Raw genomic sequence first — 14,844 nt, forward strand, 5'->3', positions numbered from 1 at the left:
CTTCGGCGAGTATAATCACAGTTGGAGACTCTTCATTATTTCTTGTTTGTTTCAACGACCTTGCAGAAAAGGACTGTTGCAATTTTCTCCTGCTTAACAAGCAAGCAAAGAAACTCTTAAAACATCTTGAGAACACTGGTGGATTTTGTGAGACATTTGTGGATGTTCGTCTGCGACTGGCCATGTCTCATGGTCTTTTACAACAGCCTCGATTAGTCAATATGGTCAAAACATCGCGAAAACACAGGTCTTTCTTGCATTTCTCTTAAAGATTCATTCGTCAGAAAACTTATTTGAAGCGGCATTTCAGTGTAAGATTTTGAGTAGAAATAGTAACAATGTTTCGTTCTGAGATTGAGTTTATTCGATGTTGTGATAATGGGCATACCAGTGGCAGCAGTACCAGCATCACCAATGGTGAAAGCCTATCTAATCTTGATTTGTATCAGGGGAAGATAAGTTGCACTTGCACATATTCAAATGCCATATTCCCAACACCGGTGTCGTCACATAATTTGACTCAAAAATTACCCAAACTAAAAGTGGTGCATATTTATAGGCCTATAATTAAACTTGATTTTAAAGTTAAAGTGATGAGGGCATGAGGTGCCATTGCAGTGATTTTGTCAACACTGGTCGCCATGATTTATATGAAAGTTAACATCGAATTCTTCCAAGATCTAAACATCAAATAGGAACCACCAACTCCGGATAACAACTACCGTTACCACAAGAGGAAATTGAACTGTGCCGTTGGCCAACGCTCCCCCACGTAAAAAATCAAACGTAGCGTGATATTTGTATAGGTTCTATTTCACTTGAAGCACACCGAGAGTCCCCCCTGAACACCCCCTTCAAAGCGGCGAAACGCCCGGTCAACACCTCATCAAAGGTACCGCCAGACAAGGGCTCCTTCAAGTGGCAAGATTTTCTTCAAAGGAGATTATTTAGAATTTGACTTCGAGGAAGTGGAGGATGAGATAGGAGGCAGGAAGGAGGATTGATTATTTGTTAGAGAAGAGGAGATAATCTCGTTATTGTTTGTGTGGAACTTTTGTGAGAGGTTTCAAACACGATCAAAACAAGTTTCGCTCATTTAGGTTTGTGAAGTAAGGCGGAAGAAGTTTTTGCGATTAAAATAAAAGAAAGTAAATTAACAAGGCAGAAGTAAAAAGTAACGTGACAAGTTACAATGACTAACCGTATGACTCTAATAAAAGACAACTTCTGAGAAAATTGTAGGGACCAGGTATGACAAGGGCAGGGATCAGTATGCATACATTTTCCAAGCACCGTTTCCGAGTGAAATAAACAAATTGCCATCGCACAACGGGGTTATAGTCTCCTTTTTAGCATGCCCCATCTTGGTCTTTCGTTTACCACTGGGACAAAATCCTAATATTTCTGCTTGGTTCATTGTTTTGTTTCCTTATCAAAGTTCACCATGTATTGCTACGTGTGGGTTGCGTTATTTTGCATTTCCACATTCTCTCCTGGTGTTTTCAAAAATACCAATTGCTACTTTTGTGTGGTCTCTCAAAAAAGTATGGGCCCAACGTGTTTTCTCCAATACTACCCACGCGTGAATGGGATACAGCTATGAATTGTGTCCTAACTTCTAAGTTTTCATGTAAAGTATGCAACATGTTAACATGCATAAGGCCAGGGACCTTGTCCAAATTATGTCCAGCTCATTTACATTCTGGAGGGATAGCTCAATCAAATAATCATGGCGCTCAGATCCCTATCTCTTGACCTTTCACAAATCCTAGAATTCGAGGAAAGAACACGTTGTGGAACCCTGGGGTTCATGAGGTATGTTGATCCCCGGATTTGTGATGGGCCTTAACGACACGATGGACGGCATAAGGTCCCAGGAGTATCACGGTCCGTGTCCAGCACCTCAAAATGTTTCGGTTCAGGAGCAAAAACTAACAGTCTGACCTGAAGTACATCAATTACGTCCAGCCCATAAAACTTTAGCAAGTCAACAAAAGATGGTAACGAGCGGCCGTAAATTACCACCTTTCCGGCGGGTGGCGGCGGGTCGGTCAGCAGTCCGCCCAGATTGATGACATACACGGTGTACATGGGGCCAGACTCACGGTCGTGTGATACACGCTTCGTGCAGAACGGTTGGTTTCGCGCCCAAACTTTTATATAAATGATTTGATTGGTGATTGTAGGCCTGCTTGTTTCTGGTGGACTCTCAACTGTTTGCATCAAATTGGGTAAATGTAGGCCTATTCAATGAGGTTTTCTGCACTTTCGTACAGGTCCAAAATAGTGAACGAAGTGGAACTATACATCGCTACACATATTTTTTTACTACGATGTTCCGGACGCAATTTTGTCCCTGTACATCAAAATTACCACTCTCGTAGTACTTTTCAACTGAGAATTTTGTTTTCTTCTAAATCGATTCAAACAAGGGAATCTTTAAAATTAACACTTTTGAGGATGGAAATTCTTTCCTACAGAAAACAAAAATTGCGTTCCGGACATGGTGGAAATCCTGGATATCAATGCCCTGTACTACTGTAGTGTCTTTCCACCATGTCAAACTCGGGATACAGAAAAAGCCCACTCACGGCGATTCGAATTGAAGATCACTCCAACCAGAGTTCCCTCCCCCGTGGTTCGCTCCCTGATCACCCACGTGAAGCTCTCATCCTCGCCTTGAGTGACCGGACGTAAACACAGAGACTAAATCGAGATAAATATTTACGGGTGAAGGGCAAACCATTTATCTCTGGACTCGTCCAGATCACGAAGTGAGAAAAGATGGGAACAAGATGTTTGAAAAGACATATCCACCGAAAGAGCTCTTTGTTCCGTTGTCCACCCCAAGGAGCAATCCCAATTCTACATGGAACTATCACACTACGTGTGTAAACGACAGGCTTTCTGCTTGCTCTCACCAAAACACTCTAGCTTTGCTGAGATGTAGAACAAAGAGCAATTCCAATAGCTTTATTCCATGTTCTGTATCTCTTTGAAACACTTTGCCTGTTGCATGTTTCCCTCCACAACAACCTGTCTTAAGAGGAATATAAATTCCCACCTTCAGCTCCCCAATTTATTTTCCATCTTGAATGTTTTCTTCTTGATAGCCCCAACATAAGAGTGGCTTTTCGCTTTGTTTGGACCACCGAACTTGCATTAAAATTTTAGTAAAGCCATTACGGAACTGAATTGAAAGGATTATGAACTGGAACTTGAAAGCTTTCATTCCTCCTCCAGAAAATACAGACATACGTTGCTGTGGTAAAGAGTGACTTTAGCTATACTTACTGATGTTCACAGGGGTCCGTTTGTGAACTCACGCTGGTCCACAAGCGCAAAGGATCACAAGAACTATAGAAGGGCTTTGGACGTGGAGCAGGGGGGTAGGTGATCGCTCACTTGTCACGGCAGTACATCAAAGCGTGGAGGACATCGATGGGAAAACCAGAGCCACCAGGCGGATGGGTTGAAGGTTGCTTATACCATAGAGAAAGTGTCCTTTCTATGTGTATAGGGGGCTTTGCATTTCGTTCTTGAAGGGGGCACAGCAAATTTCCTCTGGCAAGGGGCACTTCTATGACCGAGGAAAATGCAAAAGTGTATTGGAGCTTTGCAAGGGGCAGCACAACAAAAACATGGGACATCAAAATATCAGCATGGCATTTTGAATAAGTGTTCTTATTGGTAACAGAACAGGCAGAGAGAGTCGCATGGTCTGACCAGGTAGTCAGGTTGGCTCAGTGGTTTCTGTCCCTGCCTTTCACCTCTGTGGACCCCGGTTCGATACAAGGACCAGAGCCTTGCATAATGACTTGGGGTTTTCAGTCCCTACCTGACGGCCTGGGTTGTCAACCCTAAAGGTATTATTTTTTTCATCCACGTCTAACACTGGAATTTCATTGACTTCTGCAAAAAGTTGGCGTGGTGTTCCCATATAGGATGCTTTTTCGACTATACAATTCAGATTCAGATAGGCATACATACTACACTGGCACAAATCTGACCACCGTACCCTCAGTACTGAAATAACATGGCCCGACTGTGTGCTTCTATATTTATAAACCATTCCATGTTGCTATTTGGGAATCAACACAAGTGCGAATCACTCAAAACAAGTACAATGTTGTAATGTGATAGAGAATGGAATGTGATGGATCACTGAAACCCCAGTAGTAGATGGAATGAGTAAGGTCTTGTAACTTTAAAGGCAGTGGACACGATTGGTAATTACTCAAAATAATTATTAGCAAAAAATCTCACTTGGTAATGAGCAATGGGGAGAGGTTGATAGTATAAAACACTGTGAGAAACAGCTCCCTCCGAAGTGACGTAGTTTCCGAGAAAGAAGTAATTTTCCACGAATTAGATTTCGAGACCTCAAGTTTAGAATTTGAGGTCTCGAAATCAAGCATCTGAAAGCACACAACTTCGTATGACAAGAGTGTTTTTTCTTTCATTATTATCTCGCAACTTCGATGACCAATTGAGCTAAAATTTTCACAGGCTTGTTATTTTATGCATATGTTGAGATACACCAAGTGAGAAGACTCGTCTTTGACAATTACTAATAGTGTCCACTGTCTTTAACAAAACACATGAAAAAGAAGAAAAACCCGCAAAAACCTTTTTTTTAGTAAGAACTCAACAATGTTTTATTTACACTTTTGGGAACCAAACAAAAACTTGGTTAAACTTTGCTTTAATACTAAAAAGCATTCAATGTAAACCTTCCATAATCCATCAATGAATTCAGTCAAATACATGTTAGTAAATGTGAGGTCATCTGGTTTTCACCCATTCAGACCAGTGCTAACCAAACAGAGGCTGAGAGGGCAGCACAGTCTGGCCCCAAGACAGTACACTGTGATTCAGATTTCATTGATGCGATTGAACACAGGGAACATGTCCAAAATGCCGATGGATTATCTGACGGATTAAGGAAGATGCCAAGCAAACAAGTCCCTGAGCAGTTACTGTTCAAAGAGCTTCTTAAAAAAACAAATTGTGATGGTGGAACAATCTGAACATGGACTACCAGTACATACCAAAAGTTCTGGAAGGTCAGAGGTCACCTAGACAGCTGTCTCATGACAACATGAACAATACATTATTTTTAAGAGAAAGAAAATATTTGTTTTTCATTAAAGTGGAGGTTAGGTTTGTGACAGTGTTTTTTTTTTTTTTTTTTTTTTAAAGAGAAAACAGCACTTTATATTGCATGAACTCAGCCATGAAGGTAGAATATTCCTCCTTGACTCAACTGAGAAGTGGGTCTTCTAAATAAAAATGGTTAATGTATAGGAGCATCAAGTTTTCACCACGTTTTATTTACCTTTTGTAGCCAATAAGTGGTTGTCATCAATTAGCCTTCCTCTCCACCCAGACATGTTTCTTTAATTGCAACATACTTGACTCCAATTGTAGATATCTTTATCAAAACCCATTGAGATACATGCCTGGAATTACAGCAGCGAGACCACAGAGGTATGGTCCAATTTTATGGCTCTGTTTACCTTCAAATTCTGCACTTACGATCACCATTCTCAGCTTGCACTTAGCTGTGTGGGCGTAGAATGCCTAGTAACGTGAAGTATGCATGCGCACAAGCCAAAATTCCCAGCCAACCCGTGAAATATACGCTTGACATAAGCGCAGACTTCCCTGCTTCCGCAAGCCCTGGGCCCAATTTCATGGCTCTGCTTACCGCCAAATTCTGCGCTTACGATCACAATTCCCCGCTTATGTGCAAGCGCCGAATTTCTGCGCTAGCCTTGTAAGCGTAGAATGCCTAGTAGCGTGGAATATGCACGCGCAGAAGCCCAAATTCGCCGCTAACCCGTGAAATACGCTTGCCGTAAGCACAGAATTCCCTTTCTCCGTAAGCGCCGATTCTGTGCTTACGGTAAGCAGAGCCATGAAATTGGGCACTGATCTTGACCTAGGCGCCCCATTTAGAAGGTTCCCATAGACTTTGATATTTTCCAAGGGCACTGCACTTTGCATAATGCACATGGCCTTCCCTTCTCAAAGATGAACTACCAGGAATGTGACATAAAAACCACTCATTTTGGTTGTACCCTTGTACTGGTTTGTGATAAGGTGCTGTACACTGCTGAATCATTGTCCATGTCCCCTTGGGAATATATCAACAGGCTTCTGGAGTGAGATTCGACCCATTACAAGTGCAAACTAGAGCAGGGCTCAAGTTTATAAAGCTGTAAAGCAGAAAATACTGCACACTATTGTGTTTACATCTACATTTCGGATTAAAACGATCAAACGGTCCAAAAAAACCAAAGGTATGACTTATACTTTAACTTCAAGCAGCTTTATGAAGGGCCCTGGTATTAATGGTGCAATTTTGTAATACAATATACGCCCCGCCAGTAGAGTTTTAAACATGTGTTTCAGTTTACAACATCATTATCTGATAATCATCCAAGAATACTCCTTAAGCCTTGGCCTCTAAAGTGAAAGGTGACACCATCTTGAGACATTTTGCTCCTTGTTATTGATAGGAGGTGGATGGCCTCTACTCTATCTTCTTGACCAAGGATTCCTTTCCGCGAAACACTTCAGATCTTGACTCATTGCCGGCGTCTTTTGATCTTTCTATATTTATTATTAAAGGGATGGTACGATAAAGTTTTTTTCTGTTTTGGGGGGTGTCTCCGGAGCTCATATTTATTTATGGCTCTCTGTTTGGCTATTGTTAATTTGTTTAAATGCATTTAAAAAACAAAATTGTGGTGGGGGACACAGTATTTCTGCATGGAAAGGTTAACAACTCAGGAAAATTATTTACAAAACAGTAAAACACCATCCAACTTCTCCATGATCTTTAATCTATCTCCATTTTCTGTGACAGTTGTATAAAAAAAAAACAAGTTCCTGACTGAATAATTTACAAAATCTAGCTGCGCTAAGAATCGGTCTTGCCTTCAGAGATTCTTTGACGTCAAGATTGGCATTCCCAGCTAAGGTATGTCCAAAAAAACAAACCCCCCCCCAAAAAAAAAAAACCCAAAACCCAAACAAGTGCCACGCTGACGCACCCAGAAATCCTCTTTTGTAGAATGTGAAGCCAAAGAAGATGGTTTTCCTATAAACCGGAATCCCTAAGCAAACTTATTTGTCAAAAGCTGCTCATAAAAAACAAAATCCTTCAGACAACAGGACAGTTCTTGTCTAACTGAGGTAGATTCAAACCGAAGCTTTGAGTGTGGATTTCACAAAAAGGCCTATCAAACTTTCTCTTGAATGTCTCAAGAAAGAAGTCACTCCCAGCTGGAGAGCAGGACACAAGCCTTGAGACTCTTAAACACTCTTTAAGGATTTCCCAAGGGAGAACACTAAGAAGATACTCCCAGCTGACAGACAGGGCTTGGATCCAGGAGCAAGGACCTGGCCGAGACATCTTGGATTTCCCAAGACCACAGGGGTTCTTTCTCTTTTAATGTCTTGTATAAAAACAATCCAAGTCTGGGATGGATTCCTCCCATGAAGTCAGTCTTTGATTCATTGTCAATGGAGATACCAACCAATTGTTGAAATGGTCAAGCACCTTGTCAAACTCATTCTTCTCTCCTCACAAAATACTAAATTAACGGAATGTGACAGTCAGAAGTCTTAAAGAGACAGTTTGAATTGTACTCTTATTCAGCAAATAAACTTTACTTCAAACCGAAAGCGTATATAAATCTCTGAGGGGGGGGGGGCTATTTCTGTTCTCTAGGCACGCAGAGGTGAGAGCCATTGCTGACAAAAAATGTCTCAAACAAGAATCCAAAAGGTGCAACGAAATGATGGCATTTCCACCTTTTTGGTAACCCCTGTGGTTAGATTTCACAGAGCTTTTAAAGGAACAGTGTCCTCAGCACTAGTGAAGTAGAAGAGCAGGATTTTTTTAAAGGAAAAACAATAACTGCTCTTCATCAGGCTGACTCAACATGTCTGAATTCAGATAAAAGTCTCAAGTTTCCCATCCCTGCAAGCAACATTTCTGTTTAATTCATCTTTTTATGTAACTATCTTTTTGTTCCTCTGAATGCTTAGAATAGAGACTAACGTGTTAGGCGCTACATAAATACCTGTTATTACTAATACTAATCCTGAGGCAGGAGATTTGGTCCCCCATATGGCAAATTGTCTACAAACTTCTTCTGATAGCGCCCTCTTTTGAATTATCCTCCTCAGCCCATGTTAACTTGCCATATGGGGGACAGAATTTCAGGCAGACAGATTTCCTGTCTGCAGTAGTTTTGTTATTTTAACCGAGATCAATAAAAAAGAAACTGTCTCGAAAACATCCGCTTTCTCCCCCCCCCCCAATTCTCAACGCAGCAACTAAATAATCCTACCTACGAGACTAGATCTTGTTATTGACTAACGCAACGGGGGTCCACCACCACCACCCCCACCTCCTCCCCTTCCTCCCCTGTTGCCTCCACGACCTCCACGCCCACCTCCTCGGCCGAACGTTCCTGTGAAAAGAGAACGAAACAAGGCTCGCTTAATTCAAGGTAATGTTATGCAACAGGGTGGATAGAACATTTCCCCTCCACAATTCCTTCCAAATCCAAAGTTTGTTTTTCACCACTCTTATTCAATGGGATTAGGTCACTGGCTTAGTAGCTGGCACAAACAGCTTAGCATGATGAAACAACGCTAAACAGTTGCAGGTTAGATGGTGATGATTGATAGATGAACGGTTTATTTATGAAAAGACATCACAATCAGCAGATTGAAGTGTATCAATTTTCACTCTGGTACTGGCTGTTGACGAGTTTGCATTACAAACCGTGCTTACAATTACAAGCACACGACAACATAAGCAATTTTCAAAAACCAGTAGCCACACTTTGTGTGACCCAAATGTACATTAAAACAACTAACCTGTGAAAGTTCAAGCTCAATTGGTCATCAGAGTCACACAAAGTTAAAGAAAACCACCCTTGCTCCCACCGTTTTCAAATATTCGGTATTGGTCTTGTGAGATCAAAACTGATTGCTGTGCTCATTTCTCAAATATTATAGCATTTTGAGCAAAACAATTTCGAAAGGAAGTTTCCCGCTAAATGACCTTATTTATATGTGCAAATCTTAAAGCATTTCTTTTTCTTCCAATCAGACTAACATTTCACACATCCTTTCAGCGTTTATTACCAGTTTAAGTTTTAAAAAGCCTGAAACCAGTGCAGAACTTTTTATCATTCATACTTCAGGCCTTGAACTTCTCTACTGAAAGGGGCGCAGCAATTTCTCTCTGGTAAAGAACCACCTCTATGTGGAAAATGTAAATTTGTACAGGAACCATGCACAGGGCACCACAGCAAAATCACAGGGCACCACAGCAAAATCACAGGGCACCACAGCAAAATCGCATGGCACCACAGCAAAAGCACAGGGCACCACGGCAATTGCTGTGGGTACCTTGGAATATTTTGAAGCCAGATACTTAATTTATTAGGAAATAACCAAAAACAACATATTTGAATGTAAAAACCCTAGTAATATACAACAATCAAACCAAAAGGGGAAAATTAAAATAAAAATGGAATTTAATTTGGACTGAAATGAACGACCTGAGGGGGGTGAGTCAACGTCAATTTACACAAATCTTATTCACATTATACCAGCACGTCAGACAATAAACGCCCGTAATTACACTTCCGATCAATTCAATCCAAATCACTGAACTTTCCCCCCAAACTACACGAGAAGTCAAGGTACTTTGGTATGTACACAATGTAAATCTGTCATTCATAGCACAACCAAAGCGTCAACTCCGTCAACTCCACACGCTAATCCTGAGCAAAGATAACATGACTGGCCGGGGAAGAGAAGGGCGGCCGACCGAGACATCCCTATTGTGTGCCCTGATCACTGCTTCAAAGGGCACCGAAACATCTGCAAATGTTTGATTGACAGATGAAGTCAATATGAGCCCGGCCTGTCAATCATAATTAAAGGGCAATACCAGTTATGAATTTCCAAGTTCTTTAAGTTATTCGCCAACAGATATGACTCAGAAGGAAGTGATAGTGGACGTTGAAGCACCTCAGAGATGTATTTATTCATGTTTTATATTCTGGTTATATATTTATTAAGCTCTACACCCTGTCCGGCTGACGAAAGGTTCAATTTAGGGATGGGAACAGGAAGAAAAGTCCAAATGGGGAAACACAGGGACTGAATCCAAATCCACAAGCAGGGTTCCTAGGCCGAGTTCTGCTTGAGCAAACATATCGCAGCTGTTTAGGCAAATGTTAACATCAAGTGGAATCGGTTAATATGTGAGCCTAAAACTCATATAACCGATGTCAATATGGCGGCCCACAGTCATGCCATATCCTTCAAATTTCATATTCCATACTGAATATTCCAACACATAAATAGACGTAACCCTAATGAGAATGTGAAATACATAAAACAAAATGGTAATATCCACCACTGAAAAATACATTCTCATTTTTGTTTTGTGACGACACACACACACAATGTCTACAGCCATTTTCAAAGTACTCGCAGACCCATCAGAAACACAATGGCTGTCAACTAAATCAATCAGCAATTGTTTGTCAGCCAACGTCAGAGAATGTCTCCAACATTTATGCAAGTGGGCTACACCCCAGCTCAGTCTGTAGTAGGATTTGAGCCACACAATTTAAAGGCAGTTGAAGATGGTAGTTTTGTTTTGTTTTGTGTTGACACATTTTGCAGCTATTGCCACAAACACCAGAACAAACCCCTTCTCTTAAAGGGAAGGTACACGTTTGGTAATTGTCAAAGACCAGTGTCCTCACTTGGTGTATCCCATCATAACCATAAAATAACAAGCCTGTGATAATTTGGGCTCAATTGGTCATCGAAGTTGCGAGGAAATGATGAAAGAAAAACACCCTTGTTGGGCGAATTTGTGTGCTTTCAGATGAGAATTAAAGACTTCTAGCTAGAAGTCTTTTATTATTTTAGTGAGAAATTACCTCTTTCTCAAAAACTACGTTACTTCAGAGGGAGTCGTTTCCCACAATGTTTTATACTATCACCAGCTCTCCAATGCTGGTTACCAAGTCAGTTTATAAGTTAATATTTGTTTTGAGTAACTACCAAACGTGTACCTTCCCTTTAACCATTAGTGTACCGCATTCTTTTACTTATATACACAACACACGCACCTACGGCTTTATGTCCCATCTGAAGGGCGAAACAATAATGATGACATGCCTTGCTTATGTGTCAAGAACAGGACTTGAACCCATACTCTGCTGATCATAACACCTACGCTTGAGTCTGGTGTGCTTCACACCTTCCCTAATACATCAGAATCCTGTCAGTATTACGGCAGGGCTACAGCAGCGTCCTCTCTTTACAGTGGTCCACTGGCCAAATGCCAGTTAAAGCAATGGACACCAGGCCTCCGTGCCCCCTGGTCATTGCCTTGATGCCCTTGAAATACTCACAGCAGAAATTCATAATTTCCTCCTAGAGTGCCCTTTACCAAAGCCTTGGTGCCCTTGCCTTTTCAAAAACGAAGCACACAGGCCCGGGACACTATTGGTAATTATCAAAGACCAGTCTTCTCACTTGGTGTATCTCAACATATGCATAAAATAACAAACCTGTGAAAAATTGAGCTCAATAGGTTGTCGAAGTTGCGAGATAACTATGAAGAAAAAAACACCCTTGTCACACAAAGTTGTGTGCTTTCAGGTGCTTGATTTCGAGACCTCAAAATCTAATACTGAAGTCTCAAAATCAAATTCAGGGGAAATTACTTCTTTATCGAAAACTGTGTCACTTCAGAGGGAGCCGTTTCTCACAATGTTTTTTACTACCAACAGCTCTCCATTACTCAATACCAAGTAAGGTTTAATGCTGATTATTTTGAGTAATTACCAATAGTGTCCACTGCCTTTAAAACACACATGAGGACCGGTCAGAATTTTTTCAAAGTGGTCTAACTTTATAGCTCAGTGAGCATCCTTAAATAACATGAATTTTGGACGGATCGGAGAAATGAAAAGCTAACTGGTCCTGCTGGCTTGTCAGTGAAAAAGTTACGGGCAAACGCTGTAACGGTTACTTGATTACACCCAAGGCAGTTACAAACACATCACACTGTTCCCTTTAAAACAGAACTAACCATGAAAGCGAAAAAAAACCCAAACCTGACTTCAGTACCCCCATCAACTTGCCTCCTGGTACAGTTGACTTTCCTCGCCGATGATGTTTTCTTAAAAATACTTTCTCCCCGAACCGCTGAGAAGCTGGCAAAATCAGCGTAACTAATTCCAACATGTCAAATCCCTCTCGGCATGACCCGGTCCTCATAAAAACTCCTCATGCCACTCAACTATAACAACAAATACTCCAACCAGGATGCAGAATGCTTGTTGTTATTTCCCATTTTGAAATGTATTTTTATTAAGTTTAACCCTTTAACCCCCTCGGGTGATTGGAGTCGGTGAACGATAAAAAAACTGATTTTTATATGGTGGACTTCTCGGACTTCCGTTCTCTCACGATACCCTTCCCCGGTTCATAACCACCCCAGATCCATGATGAATTTGGTGTAAGGTTTGGGAGAGATCTTTTGATAAAACTTTTTTGAATTTTCTCCCCTTTGAATGGAACAGATATTGTAAGGAAAGGTGTTATAAGGGGTTGAACAATGACAAATTGACTAAAATGGGATTTGAACCAACGACCCACGGATTAATGTGCCGGTGCTCTACCAACTGAGCTATTTAGCCTTTTGTTGGCTGGAACAATCGAACACTTATTTACTTTCTGGACAGCTGTGCTGTATCAGAAACCAGTTTGCTCAAAATCTCATCCATTTTGGTTTCAGAGAGTTGTTAGCTTTACCACCACTTTGTGGTTTTTGGAGTCAATTTGGAGCATTATTCTGACAAGGAGAGGAGAACAAAGCCATAGAGATTGGCTCTCAATTTGAGGAACTTGGTCTGAAGGATCAGAGATGGGGCAAGATCTTGCAAATTTAGTCCACCTTTCGAGGAAAGTGGCACCCTGCAATTGGTGGATCAGATCCAGCAAAGTGGATTCCAGAAAAAAGGGTGCAACAGTGGATCAGACATGTCAATTCAATGTGGCTATTTGGGTTTGCTAGGAATGGCAGGGTTTTTGCATGTTTTTTGTGTGTGATTGCTGTGAACAAATATGGGATCAGAGCTGGATCAATTACTGGTGTAAAAACATAAACAAGATTTTGATCTTTGGTCGTGGTAAAATGGCGGATCTCAACTCAATCTGATCACAGAGTTGGACAGCAATGACACCCAAATGCTTTTTAAAACACAAAATCAATCTCTACCCTTGCAGGTACCCATATACTCCTGGGTAAAAAGAAGAAGTTATAGCACGCATCTTTCTCAAGGACACAAGTGTCATGGCAGGGATTCAACACCGACACCCCCAAAGACTTATCCACCAGAACTTAAGTCTGGCGCACGAGACTGCTCAGCCATGACACACATCTTTAAAATACTGAGACCGGGAAAATCTTTTTGACAATTCATAATTTCTGATTATGTAGAATCTTTTTTTTTTCTTCAAATGCTCATTTGAAGCTTTTGATAGTTTAATTTTTAGAAGAAAACATTGCAAACTCTTCAAAACATAAACTCTTCAAAAAGCAAACAGACTGAACACAAATTCATAATTTATTGGACTGCGTTTGAAACCCAACGTTCCAAACCACATAGAAACATTCTTCACTCATGAGGATAACGTGAAAACACTAGCTCTCTTGCAGTAGAATAAAAAAGCCGAGTCAGAACTTAAAATAATTGCTTGGGTTTGGAGTTACACCCACAACAAGCCCTGTTGTTAATTCCTCTTTATCCCGCAGGAGTGCGGCTTTTAGGGTTTGATTAGAGGGTGATTTATACCTGGGCACGCTGCTCGGGTATCGGTTCTCCACTTAACCTAGATATTAATGCCAATAATTATGGTTTTAATCCCGTTCTTGGGGCTCAACCACCTGTTTGTCGGGGAATAAAAAGTGGTAGAGGAGGATTGGCTACTAGTAAAATATGCAGATTACACGACAGGGAAAAACCAAACATTTTGCCAGGAACGCTCTCAATGTTTGTGAAATATTACAAAATGAGTTTCATGTGAAAGGACAGCAAATTTTTACTTGTCCTACATTCCTTGCAAAATGTTCTCAAACATTGTGAAGTTGTTTAGTAAGTAACGACCTACATGTATGACAAAGAAACACGCGCAAAACTTGCATGGTCTATTTTATTTGTTGGGTTGTGGACGTGGTAGGTTGGGGGTGATAGGATTAAGGAATGGGTACTTTTTGATGTACAAAAATCGGTTAAAAAAAGTAAATAAAAAACCTGCAGAACTAAAACTGGAATCGAACTATGGACCTATTATTTTGGATTTCTTATAACCAATCCTCTTAAATACTGGTGATGACATGCAAGCTTAAACCATAGAGCAAGGACCGGATTAATCTAACAACAGAACATCAGGACTACTAAACACCAAGGACCTATTGACACTTGCTCATGATGGAGAAGTTTTACCTTGAATAGGACTCCCAAGTTTCCTCCACTGGGATTTCACCCAGCAGCTGCTATTAATTTACACCCCCCAACTTCGCACCTACATCTTCGCTGTACTTCTCTGAAATGGTCATCAAGGTCCCAGTGTTCATACAAAATCTAGGGACCGTTGGCGCGATGTCACAACGCACTAAGAATCATCTTAACACGAGTTGTTATATATATGTTTTTATTTAAAAAAAAAATATTTTCATTATGCAAGTTTGCCCAAACAAGGCTAATAAAAGCTAGTCTT

The 14,844-nt window shown here is 40.8% G+C and overlaps 1 protein-coding gene across 1 annotated transcript in view; it reads right to left on the minus strand.

The window, feature by feature from the left end:
• Positions 1-8,391: 8,391 nt before the first annotated feature.
• Positions 8,392-14,844, minus strand: part of LOC117297749 (U6 snRNA-associated Sm-like protein LSm4) — a 41,417-nt gene continuing 34,964 nt past the window's right edge. The window contains exon 5 of the mRNA XM_033780897.1: positions 8,392-8,489. Coding sequence (XP_033636788.1) covers positions 8,392-8,489 — 98 coding nt within the window. The remainder of the gene's footprint in view (positions 8,490-14,844) is intronic.

This window comes from Asterias rubens, chromosome 12 (genome assembly GCF_902459465.1).
Source record: "Asterias rubens chromosome 12, eAstRub1.3, whole genome shotgun sequence".
NCBI classification, from domain to species: domain Eukaryota; kingdom Metazoa; phylum Echinodermata; class Asteroidea; order Forcipulatida; family Asteriidae; genus Asterias; species Asterias rubens.